This window comes from Lampris incognitus, chromosome 18, assembly GCF_029633865.1.
Source record: "Lampris incognitus isolate fLamInc1 chromosome 18, fLamInc1.hap2, whole genome shotgun sequence".
NCBI classification, from domain to species: Eukaryota; Metazoa; Chordata; class Actinopteri; order Lampriformes; family Lampridae; genus Lampris; species Lampris incognitus.
The window spans coordinates 44,034,145-44,056,135 of NC_079228.1; the positions used below are offsets into that span (position 1 = coordinate 44,034,145).

Below are 21,991 nucleotides of genomic sequence, written 5' to 3' on the forward strand. Positions count from 1 at the left end.
GTTGCTACCAGAGTTGTAAAAACTAGGTCCAGAAAGTAAATGTCCAAACCGTGTATTTGCTCCAACTATGTTACCAAACCAGCTAATTTCATCAGCTAGTTTTTCCAACCTAGTTGAGGAGTGGTGTTGACTAGAATCTGCTTGTGTAGTGCATGGGTGCAGCAAATACATGGTTTGGACTTTTACTTTCTGGACCTTGTTTTTATACCTCTGGAAGCCATCCGGTCCTTGTAAGCCATCCGGTCCAAAGTAAGAGCTGTGTCCGCATTCTTGGCACAAAGTCAAACACGTTTTCGGTGGGTGTCGGACTCCGCCAAGGTTGTCCCTTGTCTCCAATTCTGTTTGTGATATTCATGGACAGGATCTCAAGGCACAGCCAAGGTGGGGAGTGTGTCCGTTTCGGGAACCTCAGAAATGCATCTCTGCTCTTCACAGATGATGTGGTTTTATTGGCTTCATCTGAATGTGACCTCCGGCGCACACTGGGGCGGTTTGCAGCTGAGTGTGAAATGGCCCGGATGAGAGTCAGCACCTCCAAGGCTGAGACCATGGTTCTCTACCGGAAAATGGTGGATGCTCCCTCTGGGCTGAGGATGAGTTGTTGCCTCAAGTGAAGGAGTTCAAGTATCTTGGGGTCTTGTTCATGAGTGAGGGTAGGATGGAGTGGGAGATTGACATGCGGATTGGTGCAGCATCAGCAGTAATGTGGACGTTGTACTGGACCGTTGTGGCGAAGAAGGAGCTGAGCCGGAAGGCAAAGCTCTCAATTTACCAGTCAATCTTCTTTCCAATCCTCACCTATGGTCATGAGCTTTGGGTAGTGACCGAAAGGGTGAGATTGCGGATACAAGCGGCTGAAATTAGTTTCCTCTGTAAGATGTCTGGGCTCAGCCTTAGAGATAGGGTGAGGAGCTCGGACATCCGGAGGGAGCTTGGAGTAGAGCCGCAGCTCCTTCGCATCGAAAGGAGCCAGTTGAGATGGTTTGGGCATCTGATTAGGATGCCTTCTGGGCGCCTTCTTTTGGAGGTTTACCGCGCACGTCCAACTGTTAGGAGACTCCGGGGTAGACCTAGAACTCGCTGGAGGGACTACATGTCCAATCTGGCCTGGGAACGCCTTGGGATTCCCCAGGAGGAGCTGGAGGGTGTTGCTGTGGAGAGGGATTTCTGGAGTGCCCTACTTAGCTTGCCGCCACTGCGACCCAACCCGGAAAAGCAGTTGAAGATGAGATGGGGCGGGGCTGAGTGGGTTTTATCTACCTTCCAGGCAGCCCATGGTTTCCATTCATTTCAGTCGGGTATTAAAATCAACTTCCAGAGAAGTGTCTGTATGCATGCACAAATAATCCAGTTGTAGAAATCACAGAAAAGTTGAATCAGTTCATTTGGACACCGAAGTTTAGTTTTCCCACCAAACCTGGTGCCCAGAACTGATTCACTCACACAAGGTTGAGTCAGTTCATCTGGACACAACCTTCACTGACAGATATGTGTCATCATCATCATCTAAGTCAGTGATTCCCAACCCTGGGGTCCGTGTACCCCTTGGGTGGGTGCCTGAGAGCTCAGGGGGTGCATGAGGCTTTGTCTGCTCTGAGGGGGGCACCAAAGATCACAGGGGGTGCATAAGGCTTTTCTGCTCTGAGGTTGTCAAGTCCATCCATCCATTTTCCGAACTGCTTATCCTACTCTCAGGGTTGCAAGGATGCTGGAGCAGCCTATTCCAGCAGTCATTGGGCGGCAGGCGAGGAGACACCCTGGACAGGCTGCCAGACTATCACACAGGGCCGACATACACACGCATACCCACACACATTCATACCTAGAGACAATTCAGTACGGCCGATTCACCTGACCTACATGTCTTTGGACTGTGGGAGGAAACCGAAGCCCCCGGAGGACAACCCACGCAGACACGGGGCGAACATGCAAACTCCACACAGGATGACCCGGGACGACCCCCAAAGTTGGACTACCCCGGGGCTCAAAACCAGGACCTCCTTGCTGTGAGGTGACCGCGCTAACCACATAGTCACTGTGCCAGCCGAGGTTGTCAAGTGCACATATTAAATAACCCTCCTGGCACTTAACAGCTACACTATATTGCTCTGTTTGTGCCGGGGGACCCAATCCTTGGGGTGGACCAACTTCTGGTGCAGTGTGTTTTGGGGTTTGAAAGCAGCTGAGACGTAGTGTTTGGAAAATACACGTCTCAACTTTTCCAACACTCCTGCCACATACAGAATCACCACTGGTTTACACTTAGACAGCTGTTGTCCTTCTCCTCTCTTCGATTGGCTGGTGCACTGCTCGGGCATCTTCCTGGCTTTGACAGATGCCCAGTTAGGATAACCACACTTAACCAGGGCCTGTTTAATGTGGGATTTCTCCTTCCCCAGCCACTGTGTTGTTGGGGATGTTGTCAGCTCAGTGGTCCAGCGTCCTGATGACTCCTAGTTTGTGCTGCAGTGGATGATGAGAGTCAAACCTTAAGTACTGATCAGTATGTGCTGGTTTACGGTAAACATCAACTATCAAATGTCCCCCATCACCAACTGCAGTTTCACAGTGTAAGAAGGCTACCGGGTCATGTTCCACATCCTCCCTGGTGCACTTGATGTCCTGTCCACAGAGTTAAAGTGGTCGGTGAAATGTGGTACGTCCTGAGATTTGATTAACCCAGGTGTCATCCACAAATCTGAACCAATGGCTACGTGGTGTCCCTGGACAGGACATCGGAGCCTCTTTTCCACTTCATCCATATAGAAGTTGGCCACTACAGGTGAGACTGGGGGGACCCATAGCACACCCATGCCTCTGCCTATAGTACTACCCCCTGTATGGGAAGTACATGGACTGAAGACACAGCTTCAGGAGCAGACACACTTGGTCAGTGTTAAGAGTGGACCTATTGCCAAGGGTGGGGTCATTTTGTAATTTCGTATCGACCACCTCCACTGCTTCATCAACAGGAACACACGTGAAGAGAACTGATTAAACTTATCTGGGGTTCCAGACAGATGCGTTGTCCATCTCAGTGAACATTTAGTCAGGTTTATTTTTTGCCAAAGTTGCATTGTTGTTGTGAGGTAATATAGCTGAAAGTGTGAATGACTGGAGAAGTTTTCTGGATGGTGCTTTAAACTAAACTGGAAAAATATTTCATGAGTGCAGTGAACTAATGTCCTTTATTATGTGTCTGCTGAAATGATCTTGAATATTTTATGTGAATTTAAGATATTACAGTGACATTGGGTGATATATATGTGTTTATATATGTATATAATTACATATATTGTAATTATATACATATCGCTATTACAGTGCGTTATGTGAATTTAAGTTATTACAGTGGCATTGGGTGATATGGAAAATATGTCTATCAAGGGAAATTTTACTTGCAATCTAGTGATCTTACATATTCAAAAATAACATTAAAGATGTCCAGTTGAGGTTCATTACATTCAGTTGTTTGGTAATATAAGGTATTATAATATCAAAAACTAAGGCTAGTTTTCAAACAATACTCCCTCAAATATTTCATACCTCCTTTTGAGAGACATTTTTGAAAATAGATTCTTATCAAATATCTTGTCAACAAAATGTTGTATCCCAATATGACGATATCCGAATATCATGCCAGTACAATACTATTGAAAGACAATAAGAGAATATTGAATTATTGCCTACCCTGTATTCCTGTGTTAACGTTATAACACTCAAAAATATGCCATCTGAATATGCACATAAATTATCCACTGTTTACCTAACATTTTTAACTTAGTGGTAAATGTGCCCCCCCCCCCAGGTGTCTAAACTGGTTCATGCTATAAAAATGGGATGGATTAAGCCCAGGCAGGCGAAAGTGGACAATAGAGGGCAGTATTATGATCTCTGGGCGACCGAAGACCCCAATGCCATACTGGGGCGACACAAAATGCACATCCCTGCTCCCAAGATGAGACTTCCTGGACACGAGGAGTCTTATAACCCTCCACCAGAGTATCTGCCCTCTGAGGAGGAGGTAAGAAGCTGTGTTTAAAGTAGACACATTAACAGAGCTCTGCCTTTGACTCCTGTCTGCTTTTCTCTGTCTCATTGTCTTTATCTGTCTGTCTGTCCATCTCTGTCTCTCTGCCTCTTTCTCCTCTTTCTATCTGTATCTCCATGTCTTTCTCCTCTGTCTATCTGTATCTCCATGCCTTTCTCCTCTGTCTATCTGTCCGTCCACCTCTTCCTCCTCTGTCTATCTGTATTTCCATGTGTTTCTCTTCTGTCTGTCTGTCTCTCCTCCTCTTTGTACTCTATCTGCATCTCCATGTCTTTCTCCTCTGTCTATATGTCTGTCTGCCTCTTTCTACTCTGTCTATCTGTATCTCCATCTTTTTCCTCTGTCTATCTGTCTGTCTGCCTATTTCTCCTCTGTCTATCTGCATCTCCATGTCTTTTTCCTCTGTCTATCTCTCCACCTCTTTCTACTCTGTCTCTCCGCTTCTTTCTCCTCTATCTATCTCTGTCCACCTTTCTCCTCTGTCTATCTGCATCTCCATGTCTTTCTCCTCTGTCTATCTGTATCTCCATGTCTTTCTCCTCTGTCTCTCTGTCTCTGTACTCTGTCTATCTGCATCTCCATGTCTTTCTCCTATCTGTCTCTCCGCCTCTTATTACTGTTTATCTGTATCTCCATGTCTTTCTCCTCTGTCTCTCTGCCTCTTTTTCCTCTGTCTATCTCTCTCCGCCTCTTTCTCCTCTGTCTATCTGCGTCTCCATGTCTTTCTCCTCTGTCTGTCTGTCTGTCCGCCTCTTTCTTCTCTGTCTATCTGTATCTCCACGTCTATGTGTATCTCCATGTTGTTCTCCTCTGTCTGTCTGTGTCTCCGTGTCTGTCTGTATCTCCATGTCATTCTCCTCTGTTTATCTGTGTCGCCATGTCTGTCTGTATCTCCATGTCCATCTGCCTGTCCATGTCTGTGTCTCCATGTCCATCTGCCTCTCCATGTCTGTATCTCCATGTCTATCTGTATCACCATGTCCATCTGCATCTCTATGTCTGTGTATTGCCATGTCTATCTGTATCTCCAAGTCTGTCTGTATATCCATGTCTGTCTGTATCTCCATGTCGTTCTCCTCTGTCTGTCTGTATCTCCATGTCCATCTGCCTGTCCATGTCTGTGTCTCCATGTCCATCTGCCTCTCCATGTCTATATCTCCATGTCTATCTGTATCTCCATGTCTGTATCTCCATGTCCATCTGCATCTCCATGTCTGTGTGTATTGCCATGTCTGTGTGTATCTCCATGTCTATCTGTATCTCCATGTCTGTGTGTATCTCCATGTCTTTCTGTATCTCCATGCCTGTCTGTATCTCCATGTCTGTCTACATCTCCATCTCCATGTCTGTCTGTATCTCCATGTCCATCTGCATCTCCATGTCTGTGTGTATCGCCATGTCTGTGTGTATCTCCATATCTGTCTGTATCTCCATGTCTATCTATATCTCCATGTCTGTCTGCATCTCCATGTCTGTATCTCCACGTCCATCTGCATCTCCATGTCTGTGTGTATCTCCGTGTCTATCTGTATCTCCATGTCCATCTGCATCACCATGTCTGTGTGTATCGCCATGTCTGTGTATCTCCATATCTGTATGTATCTCCATGTCTATCTGTATCTCCATGTCTGTGTGTATCTCCATGTACATCTGCATCGCCATGACCTGTTTGCATGCCTGCTTAAAACTTCCATTTTGTGTTTTTACTGTTTTGAGTCTGTTGTTTTGTTAGTTGTTTTTGTTTGTATGGACGTTCCAAATGAAGGAAAACAATTAAATGTGTTGCAGTACAGTATTTTAAACCATGTTTTAACTAAATTTAAGGAACAGTTACATGTCGTGGTGTGTACCTTTACCATGAAGTAAAAGTACACATGGCGTGGTACGCCCCCAGTAACCACATTTTTGTTTTCACATGCTGGTATTCTTTCACATCTGCCTTGTTACTTTGCTAGGAATTGGAGAGTTTGTACAGTGGATAGAAAAAGTCTACACAACTCTGTTAAAACAGCAGATTTTTGTGATTTAAACAAATGAAACCAAGATCAATTGTGTCATAACTGTTTCCACCTTTCATGTGACATCACAAGCTAAAAAACAAGATCAGTCATGTCAGAACTGTTTCCACCTTTTATGTGACATCACAAGCTAAAAACGAAGTGAAATCTTTTATGATTTAAACAAATGAAACCAAGATCAATCGTGTCAGAACTGTTTCCACCTTTCATATGACATCACAAGCTAAAAACAAGATCAATCGTGTCAGAACTGTTTCCACCTTTCATGTGACATTACAAGCTAAAAACAAAGTGAAATCTTTTATGATTTAAACAAATGAAACCAAGATCAATCGTGTCAGAACTGTTTCTATCTTTCATATGACATCACAAGCTAAAAACAAGATCAATCGTGTCAGAACTGTTTCTACCTTTCATGTGACATCACAAGCTAAAAACAAAGTGAAATCTTTTATGGAGAAAAACAAATACGCTGGTTGCACAAGTGTGTGTACACACCCCTAGAACAGTATGTACTGAATCACCTTGTGGTTATTGTACAGCACTCAGTCTTCATGTAGCAGTCTGTCAGCTGGCACATCTTGACTCGGCAGGATTTTCCCACTCTTTCTTATAAAAAGATTCGAGATCCGTCACATTGCAAGAGCATCTGCTGTGCACCGCCCCAGGGTCCCCACGGATCCTGAGCAAGTCTTAAACGGTGTTGAATTCCTTTTGTTTTTGGCTCGACCGGCCAAACAGCCCTACAGTGGTGCCAGCAGTGCAGACAGGACTGTTATTAATGTTTTTTACTTTCTATCTTGAAATTAAGAGTGACAACAACAGATCCTGTCTCTGGATTTTTTTTTTTTTATTATTAAAAAATATGTTCAGGATGTATTTTTGGCTGCATTCACTCACTAACGTTACCCTACGCCAGCCAACACTCAAGCCATTTGACGCAAACCCATGTGGACGCTGATGAATGGTGTTAAGGTCTGTGTGTCACTGCATGGTCAACACTTCTGCAGTGTTGGATTTAGCTACCGGTATCTTGTGCGTTCGCAAGCAAATAAGTAGCCTAGAAATGACAGCTGAACTAGCTGAGCGCTACTTCAGCTGTTAATGCCACCTGAAGACTGACCTCAGGAATGTGATGTGTGAAGAACGACTGAGTGGCTTATTGGCGTTCATTCGGAGGCAGTTCTACAAGAGTGACACAACAGGAAGACGAAGAATGAAAGTCAAATACTATTTCGTTTTATTTTCTCATCTGGCTTTTCAGATTTTTGTCGCAGCTGAGTTTGGTCTTGCTGTTGCATATTGTTGTTACTATCTTTAGGTCTAACTTATAATTACGATTTACTTTTAATTTAGCACTGGTGGTGGTCGTTGGTAACCCAGACCTCGACCGCTCTGGTATGGAAATCTGATTTTGATCAACATATTTGATTTAGCAAAAACCAAGCCATTCAACATACATAAGCCAGTGCATTTTTAGTGTGGGTCCCAAGCTCGGATGAATAGGGAGGATTGTATGTAGATCCGAAGTCAGATTTCCATACCGGATCGGTCATCTTCAGCGTTCTAGCAGACGCCTGCAGGTTTTGCACCAAAATCATCAGCTGGCATTTGGAGCTACTTGTGATTCCCTCCACCTTGACTGAATCCCCAGTTCCAGCTGAAGAAAAGCAGCCTCACTCAAAGCCTGATGCTGCCACCACCATGCTTCACCGTAGATAAGGTGTTCATCGGGTGATATGCTGTGTTGGTTTTGCACCAAACATGCCTTTTGGAATTATGGCCAAAAAGTTCAACCCTGGTGTCATCAGACCCATTTTCCACATGGTTTTAGGAGATTGGATGTATCTTTTTGCAAAATTAAGCCGGGCTTGAATGCTTTTCCCCCCCATGTGAAGAGGCTTCCATCCTGCCACCCTAAACCATAGCCCAGACACATGAAGAATGCGGGAGATTGTCGTCACATGTAGGGAGCAGCTGGTACTCACCAGAAATTTCCGAGGCTGCTTTAATGTTGCTGTAGGCCTCTTGACATCCTCCCTGACCAGTTGTCTCCTCGTCTATCCCTCATCACTTTTGGAGGGATGTCCTGTTCTTGGTATGTCACTGTTGTTCTACAGTTTCTCCACCTGTTGGTGATGGTCCTCACTGTGCTCTGTGGTATATCTGATGCCTTGGTAATTCTTCTGTACCCCTCTCCTGACCCATGCCTTTCAGCAATGAGACCCCGTTGATGCGTTGTAAGCTCTATGTGGACCATGACTTTTGTAGTTGGATGCAACCAAGAAGATGTCAGGAAAGTCCTACAGGATCAGCTGAACTTATTTGGGTTAATCACAGTCACGTTAATTGCTGGCAGGTGTATACTGACTGCTATTTAACATGCATGTGAATGTGATGGGTCAGTTCTGAACACAGCCACATCCACAGTTATAAAAGGGTGTGCACACTTATGTCACCAGGTTATTTTAAGTTTTGTATTTTTCCCTTAAAATGTTTCTAATTGTTTTTCACTTTATTTTTGTAGGTTGCAATTTTTAAAAAAAAGTGGAAAAAGTTTTGATGATTTATCTTGGTTTCATTTTTTTACATCACAAAAACCTGCCATTTTAACAGGGGTGTGTAGACTTTATATCCACTGTACTTGGTAAAGATCTGTCTCTGCTTTCTATTTCTGACAGTAGATATTCAGTTAATTCATATTACCCCTCACACACACACACACACACACACACACACTCACTCTCTCTCTTTCTCTCTCTCCATCTGTGTGTTTCTGTCAGCGTCTTGCCTGGGAGCAGCAGGATCCAGAAGACAGAAAGTTGTCTTTACTGCCAAGGAAATACTCCTGTTTGCGTTCTGTTCCTGCCTTCCCCAGGTTCATCCATGAACGCTTCGAACGCTGCCTGGATCTCTACCTTTGTCCCCGTCAGAGGAAGATGAGGGTACCACACTTGCATAGCCATACACACACACACACACACACACACACACATACATCTACCTGTGCCCCCTGCTAGAGGAACAAGAAGGTTTTTTTCCAAAGAGAATACATATCCATGTGGTATAGGTAGGTACATGACTGAGAAGTAATGTGTACAGAGAATTAGAATCTGCACACTGCCTGTCAAGCTCTAATAAAGATTTGTAGACCATTCATGACCACAGATATGCAGGTGAACAAGCTCTAATAAAGGCTTTTAGTCCATTAGTGACCACAGATATACAGGTGAACAAGCTCTAATAAAGATTTGTAGTCCATTAGTGACCACAGATATGCAGGTGAACAAGCTCTAATAAAGATTTGTAGTCCATTCATGACCACTGATATGCAGGTGAACGAGCTCTAATAAATATTTGTAGTCCATTCATGACCACAGATATGGAGGTGAACGAGCTCGAATAAAGATTTGTAGTCCATTAGTGACCACAGATATGCAGGTGAACAAGCGCTGATAAAGATTTGTAGTCCATTCATGACCACAGATATGCAGGTGAACAAGGCATAGTGATCATGTTCTTGGCTTTCCGGGCAGTTCAAGTAATGACCCCTGCTCACCGGTACACTCATATGTGCAAAGTTGAAAGTATCTTTATTGTCCCTTACAGGGAAATTGGTTTGCAGCCGGGATATACTAAAATGTACAAAACATACAAAAACATGCAAAACAGCAAAGTACTGATGGACAAAAAAACAAAAAAAGAATAGGACTTAATGGGCAAAGAGATTTAAAGGAGTTCATTCAGCATCAAGGTCAAACTGCATGCAGTCTGTGCAGATAAGCACTCTGCAGACAACAGTAAAATACTATCGACCATTTATAAACTGAATGGCAGCAGGAACAAAGGAAACCTTAAATCTTAGTCCTCATACTGGGCACGCTCAGCTGATTACCTAAGGAATTCAGCTGCCTGTATCATTCCCAGAACTCCTTCCATAGATCATATTACTCCTGTTCTTCAGCAACTCCATTGGCTCCCTGTTTAATACCATATTGACTTCAAGATCCTGCTCCTCACCTTTAAGGCCCTTAATAATCTAGCTCCTTCGTATCTTTCTGAACGCCTTCATATCCAAATGCCCTCCCGCACTCTCAGATCCTCTTCTCTTCTCCAACTCACTACACCATGGGCTCGCTTGACGACCATGGGGACTAGAGCCTTCAGTCATTCTGCCCCCCGCCTATGGAACTCTCTCCCACAAGACATTCACAACACTGACTCTCTTTCAACCTTCAAGTCCCATCTCAAAACGCACCTTTTCAAACTGGCATATTCAGTCTGATCCACACTTCATTGAGTTTTGAGCAGATGATGATTTTATACTTATCTGTTGTATTAACTTTTATTTCTGCCCTGCTTTGTTTTGATTTGATGATGTCTGATACAGTGCTGCTTGTTTTTTTACTGTGTTCTGTAAGGTGGCCTTGAGTGCTCTGAAAGGCGCCCACAAATAAAACTTATTGTCATTATTATTATTATGGCTGTATGGCACTTCACATGTGTTGCTTGTTATATGACTATTTAGCACTTCACATGTGTTCCTTCTTATAATAATAATAATAATACATTTTATTTGTGGGCGCCTTTCAGAGCACTCATTGACACCTTACAGAACACAGTTAAAAAAACAAAACAAGCAGCACTGTATCAGACAGCATAAGAACAAAACAAAGCAGGGTAGACAATAAAAAGTTAATACAAGAGATAAAATCATCATCAGCACAAAACTCAATGAGGAGTGGATCGGACTGAATATGCCAGTTTGAAAAGGTGCATTTTGAGATGGGATTTGAAGGTTGAAAGAGAGTCAATGTTGTCAATGTCTTGTGGGAGAGAGTTCCATAGGTGGGGGGCAGAATGACTGAAGGCTCTAGACCCCATGGCAGTTAAGCGGGCCAATGGTGTAGTGAGTTGGAGAGCGGAAGATCTGGGAGTGCGGGAGGGCATTTGGATATGAAGGAGTTCAGTTCTGTCCAAGATGACACCCAGACTCTTAACCTGAGGTGATGAAGGAACTATAGAATTGTCAATAGTTAGAGAAAAACTATCAGGTTTAGCCAAAGTAGATTTAGTGCCTACTAGGAGGACCTCAGTTTTATCACTATTAATTTTGAGGAAATGGTATGAAAACCAGGATTTAATTTCTAGTAAGCAGTCAGAAAGGGAAGTGGGTGGAAGAGTGGAGGTAGGTTTGGTGGATAGATAAAGCTGGGTGTCATCCGCATAGCAGTGAAATTGAATGCCAGATTTCCTGAAAATGTGGCCAAGAGGTAGTAGGTAAATAATAAATAGGAGGGGTCTCAATACAGAGCCCTGGGGAACACCGGTAGCAACAGGAAAGGACTGAGATCTCAAATTTTTAAGTTGGACAAACTGAGTGTGGCCAGAGAGCTATGATCTAAACCAGTCAAGGGGGGTGCATATATAGCACTCTAGGATGCCAGATGGTAGCATGTGAATGTTTCTGCTAATTGCTCACTCTCTTGTGGGTTGCTTTGGATAACAGTGTCTACCAAATGAGTAAATGTAATATTGTACAATAGTAAGAAAACACCATGCATTACAATCCTATTAGAATATAATGCAAATAATCATCTATCCCTTTCCCTGCCAAACACACATACACAAACCTCAAAATAACTGTTTACACATCATTGACGTGATGACTGGTTCATCAGTTATGATCAGTGACATGTTTGTTTCCTTGTTCCTCTCTCTCTCTCTAGGTTAATGTGAATCCAGAGGATTTGATACCAAAACTTCCAAAACCCAAAGACCTGCAACCCTTCCCAACCACACAGTCACTGGTACACATATGTACTTATACACATAGACACACACTTGCATTACGCATACATTTATTACACACATACACACATGTACATACATTACACAAACACACACACATTATACATGCATTACTGCATACGTAGACACACTTGACAATGATATAAATCCTACACTCATATTTTACTGTTTTTGAATCTTTTTTGGATGCATATATGTCCACGGGTATTATTATATTGGTGTGTTTTGTACTTGAGTGTTTGTCTTTGTGTGTATGTTTGTATTATTATCTGTATTAATGTATATGAGTGTGTGTGTGTGTGTGTGTGTGTGTGTGTATTTGGTTGTACTGACTTTTCTGTGTGTCTGCTTTTGTTTGTGTATTTATGTGTTTGGGTGTATTTTATGTGTCTGTAGGTGTATCGAGGTCATAGCGGTCTGATACGCTCCATCAGCATCTCCCCTACTGGACAGTGGCTGGTCTCAGGTCAGTCTGTCTGTCTCTTTGTCTGTGGTTGTCAGACAGAGAGAGACACACAAACATAAATGGATAGACCGTTGTGTTAAAATAATCATAAGTGTGTTTATATGATGTCTTACAAATATTTCTTACGTTTTTGATGATACAAATTTGAAAATTTGAATTTTATCAAGTCAGTCAAGAACTCTGAAACTGGACTTTAATTGAGAAACTGAGACAAGTTGAGACAGAGAGAGAGGGAGACAGAGGAGAGATCGAGTATTTCAGTAGTTACGTTTGGTGAGTCTCCACCTGTGGCCAGACACACACCAATGCATCTGCATTCCTCAGTTGAGTTTTTTTTCTTTTCTTTTCTTTTTTTTGGGGGGGGGGTGATGATTTTTTGGTTTTATTTATTTGCACGTATAAAACAATGCAGAAAAACACAACTAAAGAAAAATATAGCCACAAGTGGCAATTCCAGGGTTCAAGCAGACACAGACCATTAGAAGTTTAAAGCTTCAACAGTTTATCCAGGTAAGAAAATCACATGAGGTTGAATCCGTTCATCTGGACACAATGTTTATTGACAGATATGTGTCATCATCATCTAAGTGACCTCTTCAGTCTCAGCTGACTGCAGGTACCCCACCCTTATAAACAATACAGTGACTGCTGGTGTCCCCACCCTTATAGACAATATAGTGACTGCAGGTATTCCACCCTTATAAACAATACACTGACTGCAGGTATCCCACCCTTATAAACAATACTGTGACTGCAGGGATCCCACCCTTATAAACAATACACTGACTGCAGGTATCCCACCCTTATAAACAATACACTGACTGCAGGTATCCCACCCTTAAAAAAAAATACACTGACTGCAGGTATCCCACCCTTATAAACAATACACTGACTGCAGGTACCCCACCCTTATAAACAATACACTGACTGCAGGTATCCCACCCTTATAAACAGTATACTGACTCCAGGCATCCCACCCTTATAAACAATATACTGACTGCAGGTATCCCACACTTATAAACAATACAGTGGCATAATGACCCAAACCAACCACCAGTTTCATATGCAGATATAAGTGTGACCATTAACTGGAGTTAGAATGGCCATGTGTACTATTCACAGAGCATTGGGGAATGTTTGCAATCACAGCATTGTAAGATGTATACACTGTATACACTGATGTACTCTTAGCCCCCTCCCCAGTTCAGGGATTGTCATTCCTTCTTAACATAGATGGCCTCTTTGACTCCCTGTTCAAACCAGCATTCCTCCCTATCAAAGATGTGCACATCCTCGTCCCTGAAAGAGTGACCACTGGCCTGTAGATTGTTTAGATTGTGGAGTCCTGGTCTGTAGATGGTGTAGACTGTGGAGTCCTGGTCTGTAGATGGTGTAGACTGTGGAGTCCTGGTCTGTAGATGGTGTAGACTGTGGAGTCCTGGTCTGACGTGTTAGCTCTCCTGTGTTGGGTCATCCTCTTGGCCAGCGTCTGTTTAGTTTCCCCAATGTACAAGTCACGGCAACCCTCCTGGCACTTAACATCTACACTATATTGCTCGGTTTGTGCTGGGGGACCTGATCTTTGGAGTGGACCAATTTCTGGTGCAGCGTGTTTTGGGTTTTGAAAGCAACTGAGATATGATGTTTGGAAAATACACATCTCAGATTTTCTGACACTCTCACCACATACAGAATCACCACTGGTTTACACTTAGACAGCTGTTGTCCTTCTCCTGTCTTCAGCCAGCTGGTGCACTGTTTGGCGTCTTCCTGGCTTGGAAAAACACCCAGTTAGGGTAACCACACTTAACCAGGGCCTGTTTAATGTAGGATTTCTCCCCTTCCCTGGCTGCTGTGTCAGTGGGGATGCTGTCAGCTCGGTGGTACAGCGTCCTGATGACTCCTAGTTTGTGCTCCAGTGGATGATGAGAGTCAAACCTTAAGTACTGATCAGTATGTGTTGGTTTCAGAATCAGTAACACTTTATTTGTCGTTTCATTTCATGTACTTGTGTACATGAAATGAAACATAATTTCCCCCAGCCCACAGCAGTACAACACAGACAAAAACATATCAAAAAAATACAAGAACACATCTATCCAAACTAACACATATATCTGAAATAAATAAATCACTGTCCAGGAGAACGAACACCAGCCAGGGTGACTGTTGGAACTTCCAGTCTGCATGGGCTAGCAGTTAGCTTAGCCTGCCCCACTTCCGCATCCTGTCAGATCACCCTCGGTGTTTCCTCTTCGGGCGCAGCTCTGGTCAGGACCATGGTCCTTGGGCCCACAGGATGCAGTGGACCAGGCTCTCCGAGCTGATCCAAATCGGACTTCTTGGTGTAGGAGTTATGACTTTTCAAATTTCAAAATTTTGATCTTTAATTATAGTGCCCCCGTCAGACCGATTGGGGTCATATTTCAATTCAGTTCAATGTATTGTCATTAAAATCAATGTGCAGGCACATGTTAAAAATGAAATGAGGGCGGTGGCTTCACCAAACAGTGCAAGACAGACACAGGCAAACAGTGTAAGATATACACACATGAAGACCAAAAGCTAAAAATAAGTTAAAAAAGAGCAAGAGTACAAAATGTTTAAAAATATCTACAGACATTCAGTGGGTAGCCAGGTTCAGGTGGGCAACAGCTTGTGGAAAGAAGCTGTTTTGAGGCTGGTAGTGTGGGCTCTGAGGCTCCTGTAGCGCCTTCCAGAGCGCAGGGGGGAGAACAGTCCATAATTAGGCTGGGTGGGATCTCTGCTGATGCTGAGAAACCTTCGAAGGCAGCGTTTGTGATAAATGTCTTTTATGGCTGGGAGCTGGGTACCGGTGATATGCTGGGCCGCCTCGACGACCCGCTGCAGAGCTTTCTGTTCTGCTGAGGTGCAGTTGCCGTACCACACTGAGATGCAGCTGGTCAGGATGCTCTTTATGGTGCAGTGGTAAAAGTTGGTGAGAATTTTGAGGGATAGACGGGTGCTCCTCAGGAAATGCAGGCATTGTTGGGCCTTTTTCACAAGGGCCTGGGTGTTTAATGTCCAGGAAGGTTCCTCGCTGATGTGGACTTTAAAGCTGGAAACTCGCTCCTCTTCTACCCCATTGATGTGTATGGGGGAGTGGCTGCAGCTTCTAGACCTCCTGAAGTCCACAATCAGCTCCTTCATTTTCAGGATAAGACTGTTGGTAGTACACCATGATGTGAGTTTTCTGAATCTAGTCCTTGTAGGCTGTCTCATCATTGTTGGTGATACGGCCAATGACTGTGGTGTCATCTGCAAACTTAACTATAACATTTGAAGGGTGAGTTGGCAGGCAGTCGTGGGTAAAGAGGGAGAAAAGGAGGAGGCTCAGACCACAGCCTTGAGGGGCACCTGTGCTGAGGGTCAGGGTGGAGGAGGTGTAGTCACCTAACCTAACAGACTGAGGTCTGTTGGTCAGTAAGTCCAGGGTCCAGTTACAGAGGGAGGGGTTGAGGCCAAGGGAGAGGAGTTTGGTGGTTAGTTTGGCAGGGATGATAGTGTTGAAGGCAGAGCTATAATCTGTAAACAGTATCCGGATGTGGTATGTGTTGTTAAGTTCAAGGTGGGTCAGAGCAAAGTGCAGGGCAGTGGCAATGGCATCCTCAGTAGACCTTTTGGGATGGTAGGCAAACTGATGTGGGTCGAATGTGGGGGGGGGATAATGTTTTTGATGTGAGCAAGAACCAGTCTCTCAAAGCACTTCATGGCAATGGGGGTGAGTGCTATGGGTCGGTAGTCATTCAGACATGTGGATGTTGGTTTCTTGGAGACAGGAATGATAGAGGTGGTCTTAAAGCATGCTGGGACTATGAATTGGGAGAGTGAGAGGTTAAATATAGTTGTGAAGACCTCAGCCAGCTGGTCGGCACATTCCCGGATGACCCAACCCGGTATGCCATCCGGTCCGGCAGCCTTCCGTGTGTTCACTCTGCGGAGTGATTCTCTGACCTCTGCGATCAATAGAGTGAGTACCTGGTTTTTGAGTGGCTGGGGATTTTTGTGGCTGGGTCAGTATTGTCCTTGTCGAAGTGGGCATAGAAATGATTTAGCTTGTCTGGCAGGGAGGCATCATGGACAGTGGGACCGCTATTGGAGCTTTTGTAGTCAGTGATAGACTGAATGCCTTGCCACATTCGCCGGGGATTGGAGTTATTGTGAAAGTGGTCCTCTATTCATATGGAATATTTATTTTTGGCTGTTCTGATGCCCTTTTTGAGGTTGGATCTGGCTGCGCTGTAGGCCTCACAGTTACCTGACTTGAACGTTGCATCCCGGACTTTCAGCAGCTGCCGGACCTCACTGGTCATCCATTCGTGGGCAGCATTTGCACACAACCTCTTATCAATGGACAAAGTCTCCTGTCTACCATTTACCATCTCGACAATCTGCACAAACGCCTCAATAAGCATTATGAGCAAATGCAAAAGTCATATAATCCACAAAAGTAAACAGGCAAACATAAAATAAATAAGCAAACAAAGTAAGCACCATAAATCAAGCAAACACATAAATAAAATTATGTTCCGATAGTGTGTGTGCACACATATTGAGTGTTCTGCCCTGCTACTAAATGTGGCAATTCTACAGAACCGATTTTGTAAAATGTAAAGCTTACAAAGGTGAGTGGGATAAGTAGCTCCCAAAATGATATTGCAGTATATGAGATAAGGATAAATTAGGCCATAATAAAGAGTTAATAAACACTTCTGATGAACCAAACTTTGAATTTTGCCAGTGATGCCAACAGATTTGGATATTTTATTGCAAACAAACCAAATATGATTCTTCCAACTTAGGGTTTCATCAGTCAGGACTACAAGGAAACCTGCGGATGATACCTGGGTAACTTGTTTATTTCCAATGGAGCAACAAGAATTAGATGTACATTTTTTTTTAAAGTAAATACGATAAAATTTGATTTTTGATACTGAGAGATAATTTGTTTCATTGAAACCATTTGGAAATACTTCCTAAATCAGAGTTAGCTTTTGCCACAAGTACAGAGAAATTAGTATTTGAGAGAAATACATTGGTATCATCAGCAAAAAGTACTTGGAACATGGAGGATGATGCTGCAGCCAGGCCGTTGATATAGATAAGGGATAGGAGTGGTCCTAGAATAGATCCCGGTGGGACCCCGCATGTTATAGTGGCCCTGTCAGATGTCCATCCATTAATGTTAAACTGCTGTCGATTATGAATATAATCGTTAAACCATTTAAAAGTGATTCCAGTAAAACCATAGTATAACACTTTTTGGAGTATGATGTCACGATTGTCAAAAACTTTAAATAAGTCAAGGAATATTCCTAAAGCAGTTTCATTGTTATTTGAAGTAGTGTGAAGTTTGTCAACCAGGTGAAGCACAGCTATTTCTGTGGAATATTTTTTCCTAAATCCATACAGTATGTTCCACTGTATGGATTCCTACAGTATGTTCCACTCCTGTAGATTTTTCATCATTCTACTGTAATCAGACTTCTCCAAAGTCTTTGAAAAACATGGACGGACATAAATAGGACAGTAGTTGCTAAATGAGCTTCAGTCTCTCGTTTTAAACACAGGAACTACTCTAGCAATGTTAAGATCATTTGGTATTATTCCAATTTCTATAAATTTTATTAATATATAGGTCAATGGCCTGATAATTGAGGAACTAATTTTGGTGATCAGACATGACCGGACCTCATCATGACTAGCTGCTGAATTTCTCATATTGGCAATGATGTCCATAATGACAATCAGAAATATCCTTCTCAGTAGGAGGATCAAAGCTCAGGAGATGATAGCAACTTTTCAGGAACCCAGATGGGGACCCAACAATAGGACTTATTATCTCTGATAGAACTGAACCAATATGGTTGAAAGTTTGTGAACCCTTTAGAATTTTCTATATTTCTGCATGAATATGACCGAAAACATCATCAGAGTAGATAAAGAGAACCCAATTTGGTCATTTATTTATTGAGGAAAATTATCCAATATTACATACCTGTGAGTGGCGAAAGTATGTGAACCTTTGATTTCAGTATGTGGTCTGACCCCCCCCCCTTGTGCAGCAATAACTGCAACTAAACATTTCTGGTTGATCAGTCCTGCACATCGGCTTGGAGGAATTTTAGCCCATTCCTCCATACAGAACAGCTTCAACTCTGGGATGTCGGTGGATTTCCTCACATGAACTGCTCACTTCAGATCCTTCCACAACATTTCGATTGGATTATGGTCAGGACTTTGACTTGGCCATTCCAAAACATTACCTTTATTCTTCTTTAACAATTCTTTGGTAGAACAACTTATGTACTTAGGGTTGTTGTCTTGCTGCATGACCCACGTTCTCTTGAGATTCTGTTCACAGACAGATGTCCTGACATTTTCCTTAAGAATTCGCTGGTATAATTCAGAATTCATTGTTCCATCAATGATGGCAAGCCGTCCTGGCCCAGATGCAGCAAAACAGGCCCAAACCATGATTCTGCCACCTCCACCATGTTTCACAGATGGGATAAGGTTCTTATGCCGGAATGCAGCGTTTTTCTTTCTCCAAACATAACGCTTCTCATTTAAACCAAAAAGTTCTATATTGGTCTCATCCGTCCACAAAACATTTTTCCAATAGCCTCCTGGCTTGTCCATGTGATCTTTAGCAAACTACAGACAGGCAGCAATGTTCTTTTTGGAGAGCAGTGGCTTTCTGCTTGCAACCCTGCCATGCACACCATTGTTGTTCAGTGTTCTCCTGATGGTGGACTCATGAACATTAACATTAGCCAACGTGAGAGAGGCCTTTAGTTGCTTAGAAGTTACCCTGGGTTCCTTTGTGACCTGGCCAACTAGTACACGCCTTGCTCTTGGAGTGATCTTTGATGGTCGACCACTCCTGGGGAGGGTAACAATGGTCTTGAATTTCCTCTATTTGTACACAATCTGTCTGACTGTGGATTGGTGGAGTCCAAACTCTTTAGAGATGGTTTTGTAACCTTTTCCAGCCTGATGAGCATCAAGTCAAGTCAAGTTTATTTATATCGCACATTTAAAAAAACCACAGTTGAACCAGAGTGCTGCACAAGCTCAAAATACAATATAAAATAAGTAACACATATAAATATAAAAATACATGTAAAAGTAAAATAAAGGAATTAAAGTGTAAACAATAAAACACAAGAGTAAAAGTATATTTCCACAATAAAATCAAGGTGTCTAGCTCAACTTGAATTGAATGCCAGCGAGAAGAGGTAGGTCTTTAACCAAGATTTAAAAGTCTCTAGGGTCTGAGCTGATCTTATGTGTACTGGTAAGTTGTTCCAGAGATCAGGGGCAGCAACTGCAAAGGCTCTGTCACCCCTATTCTTAAGCCTGGATCTTGGAACATGTAAGAGCCTCTGGTTTGCTGACCTGAGTGCTCTGACTGGTGTATGATAATATGTTAGCTCAGATAAATAAGATGGTGCCAGCCCATTTAAAGACTTGAAAACAAGTAATACAATCTTAAACTGGATCCTAAAACAGACAAATAGCCAATGAAGGGAGGCCAGTACAGGCCGTTATGTGATCACGTCGCTTCTGTCCTGTCAGCAGGCGAGCAGCTGCATTTTGTACAAGCTGCAGGCGACGAAGCGACGACTGAGCTATGCCAACATACAATGAGTTACAATAATCTAGACTAGAGGTAATAAACGCATGAATTACCCTTTCAAGATCATTTGGACGGTGATAGGCCTTTACTTTTCCCAGAAGTCGTAGTTGAAAAAAACTTGTTTTGACTACTGAGCTTATTTGTTTGTCAAAGTTAAAAGAGCTGTCAAAAATCACCCCAAGATTCCTAACAGAAGAGTGACTGTAGGAAGCCAAAGGGCCAAGAGCACTATCATAACCATCCAGCAGATCAGGCTGTCCATATACAATAATTTCAGTCTTATTTTGATTTAATTTCAGGAAATTCAACTACACTTTTTCTGTGGTCCTCAGAAATCTGTTTTGTTCTTGCCATGATACACTTCCACAAACATGTGTTGTGAAGATCAGACTTTGATAGATCCCTGTTCTAACCTCCTGAGACCTGAGCTTTTGTTTGGCATGCATTTTTAAATTACCCTGGCTATTTGGGGTTAGTAGGACCTGATTAATATAAAAACTAAGAAGTAGTTTCCACAAAAAATATGTCCTTATATGAGGACATCAAGACTTAATTTACTATAAAACAAAGTCACCATTGTGTAACAAAGTATAAAACTGTTTATTTCCATGCCTGAAAATTGCAAACAGTGCAAAACATCTCCATATTCCATATTCCTAACGCTGATATGGATTCTCTTCTGTGTGTATTCTTTTGACTAAGTCATTCTTACATCAAAAGCTGTTTTCTCATTCCTAACACTGATATGGATTCTCTCCCATGTAGATTCTTTTGACTAACTAAATCATTCTTACTTCAAAACACTTTTTCACATTCCTCACACTCATGTGTGGATTCTTTTGACTCTTACGCTTGTCCTTTTTGTTATTAGGAACAGCCTGTCACACCTATTTGCCTGTGTGAAATGCTGCAAAACAGTTGTGTTCAGTTTGCAAGCAGAGGAACACGTTGCATGTCACACACTGGACATGAGATTTCCCAGAGCAGCCTTTTTCTCTGCAACACACTGGGTTTTTCAGGTGACCATCTCCGGAAGATGTACAGCAGAAGTTGTGCGGACTGAGACAAGGGGTATTGGAGTGACCTGACATTTGTGGCCTTCTTGCGAAGGGTGTGTATCCTCTCCCTGTACATGTTCGACATCAGTGTCGTGCTTGGTCAAGTATGCCTGAGCCATTGTCATGCGAAAATCATGGAACTACATCACATCCTTTCTTGATGTACCACGTTCACAGTTGTCTTGGCAATGCAATAGCCAGCTATTGGCTAAAGCGAGATCAGTGAAGTGCATCAGCATCCAAATTTTCCACTTCCTGGTTCAGATGCTCATTCACTGGTAACTGATCATCCTGTCATTCAAGTCAACCCCACCCATCTTGGAGTTGTACTTGCACACAATGCTTGGTCGTGTGACAGCCACATATCACCTCTCTTTCTTGCACCATCGCTTGCAGGTGTCTAATGGCTCTTCAGTATGAACAACGGAACGCATCAAAACTGGTTTGTTGTGTCATACCACTTCATAACACATAGCTTCCCATCTTCCCTGGTAACTGATGCTAAGGCACCTCTTCCTTGCTTTTTCATGGTTTTGTCACTTGGTAGCATCTGCAGTGCTTTGGTGGCCTGCTTCTTCATTACTGTACCAGTGAGGTACACCTGCTTCTCCAGCATTCCATCCACAGCTTTCGTGGTTGTGAAGAACCGATCACAGTGTACTTTTGTACCAAGAGGCAGAGTTTTAGCCAGTCGTTCGATGACCAAGGCTCCCAAACCCAGTCCCTCCACTTCCTGAACCTGTGAGTTCTGTGTGGTTGCCCCTTGATAGACTTCAAAGTCCAGAATGATGCCATCCGCTGAAATCAGCACAAAATTCTTCATGCTAACTGGATTGGGCTTTAGTGGCACATACTGTCGAAATGGACAAGCTCCTGTAAATGGGATCATCTGTTCATCGATTGACACACATTCCGGTCGAGCCT

At 43.0% G+C, this 21,991-nt stretch overlaps 1 protein-coding gene across 4 annotated transcripts in view; it reads left to right on the forward strand.

Annotated features, from left to right (window-relative positions):
- bop1 (BOP1 ribosomal biogenesis factor) overlaps window positions 1–21,991 on the forward strand; it is a 96,024-nt gene that overhangs the window by 45,298 nt on the left and 28,735 nt on the right. For all 4 annotated transcript variants that reach the window (XM_056297813.1, XM_056297810.1, XM_056297811.1 and 1 more), the window contains 4 exons: window positions 3,809–4,024; window positions 8,853–9,014; window positions 11,799–11,879; window positions 12,277–12,346. In XM_056297813.1, the coding sequence (XP_056153788.1) occupies window positions 3,809–4,024; window positions 8,853–9,014; window positions 11,799–11,879; window positions 12,277–12,346 (529 nt within the window). The remainder of the gene's footprint in view (window positions 1–3,808; window positions 4,025–8,852; window positions 9,015–11,798; window positions 11,880–12,276; window positions 12,347–21,991) is intronic.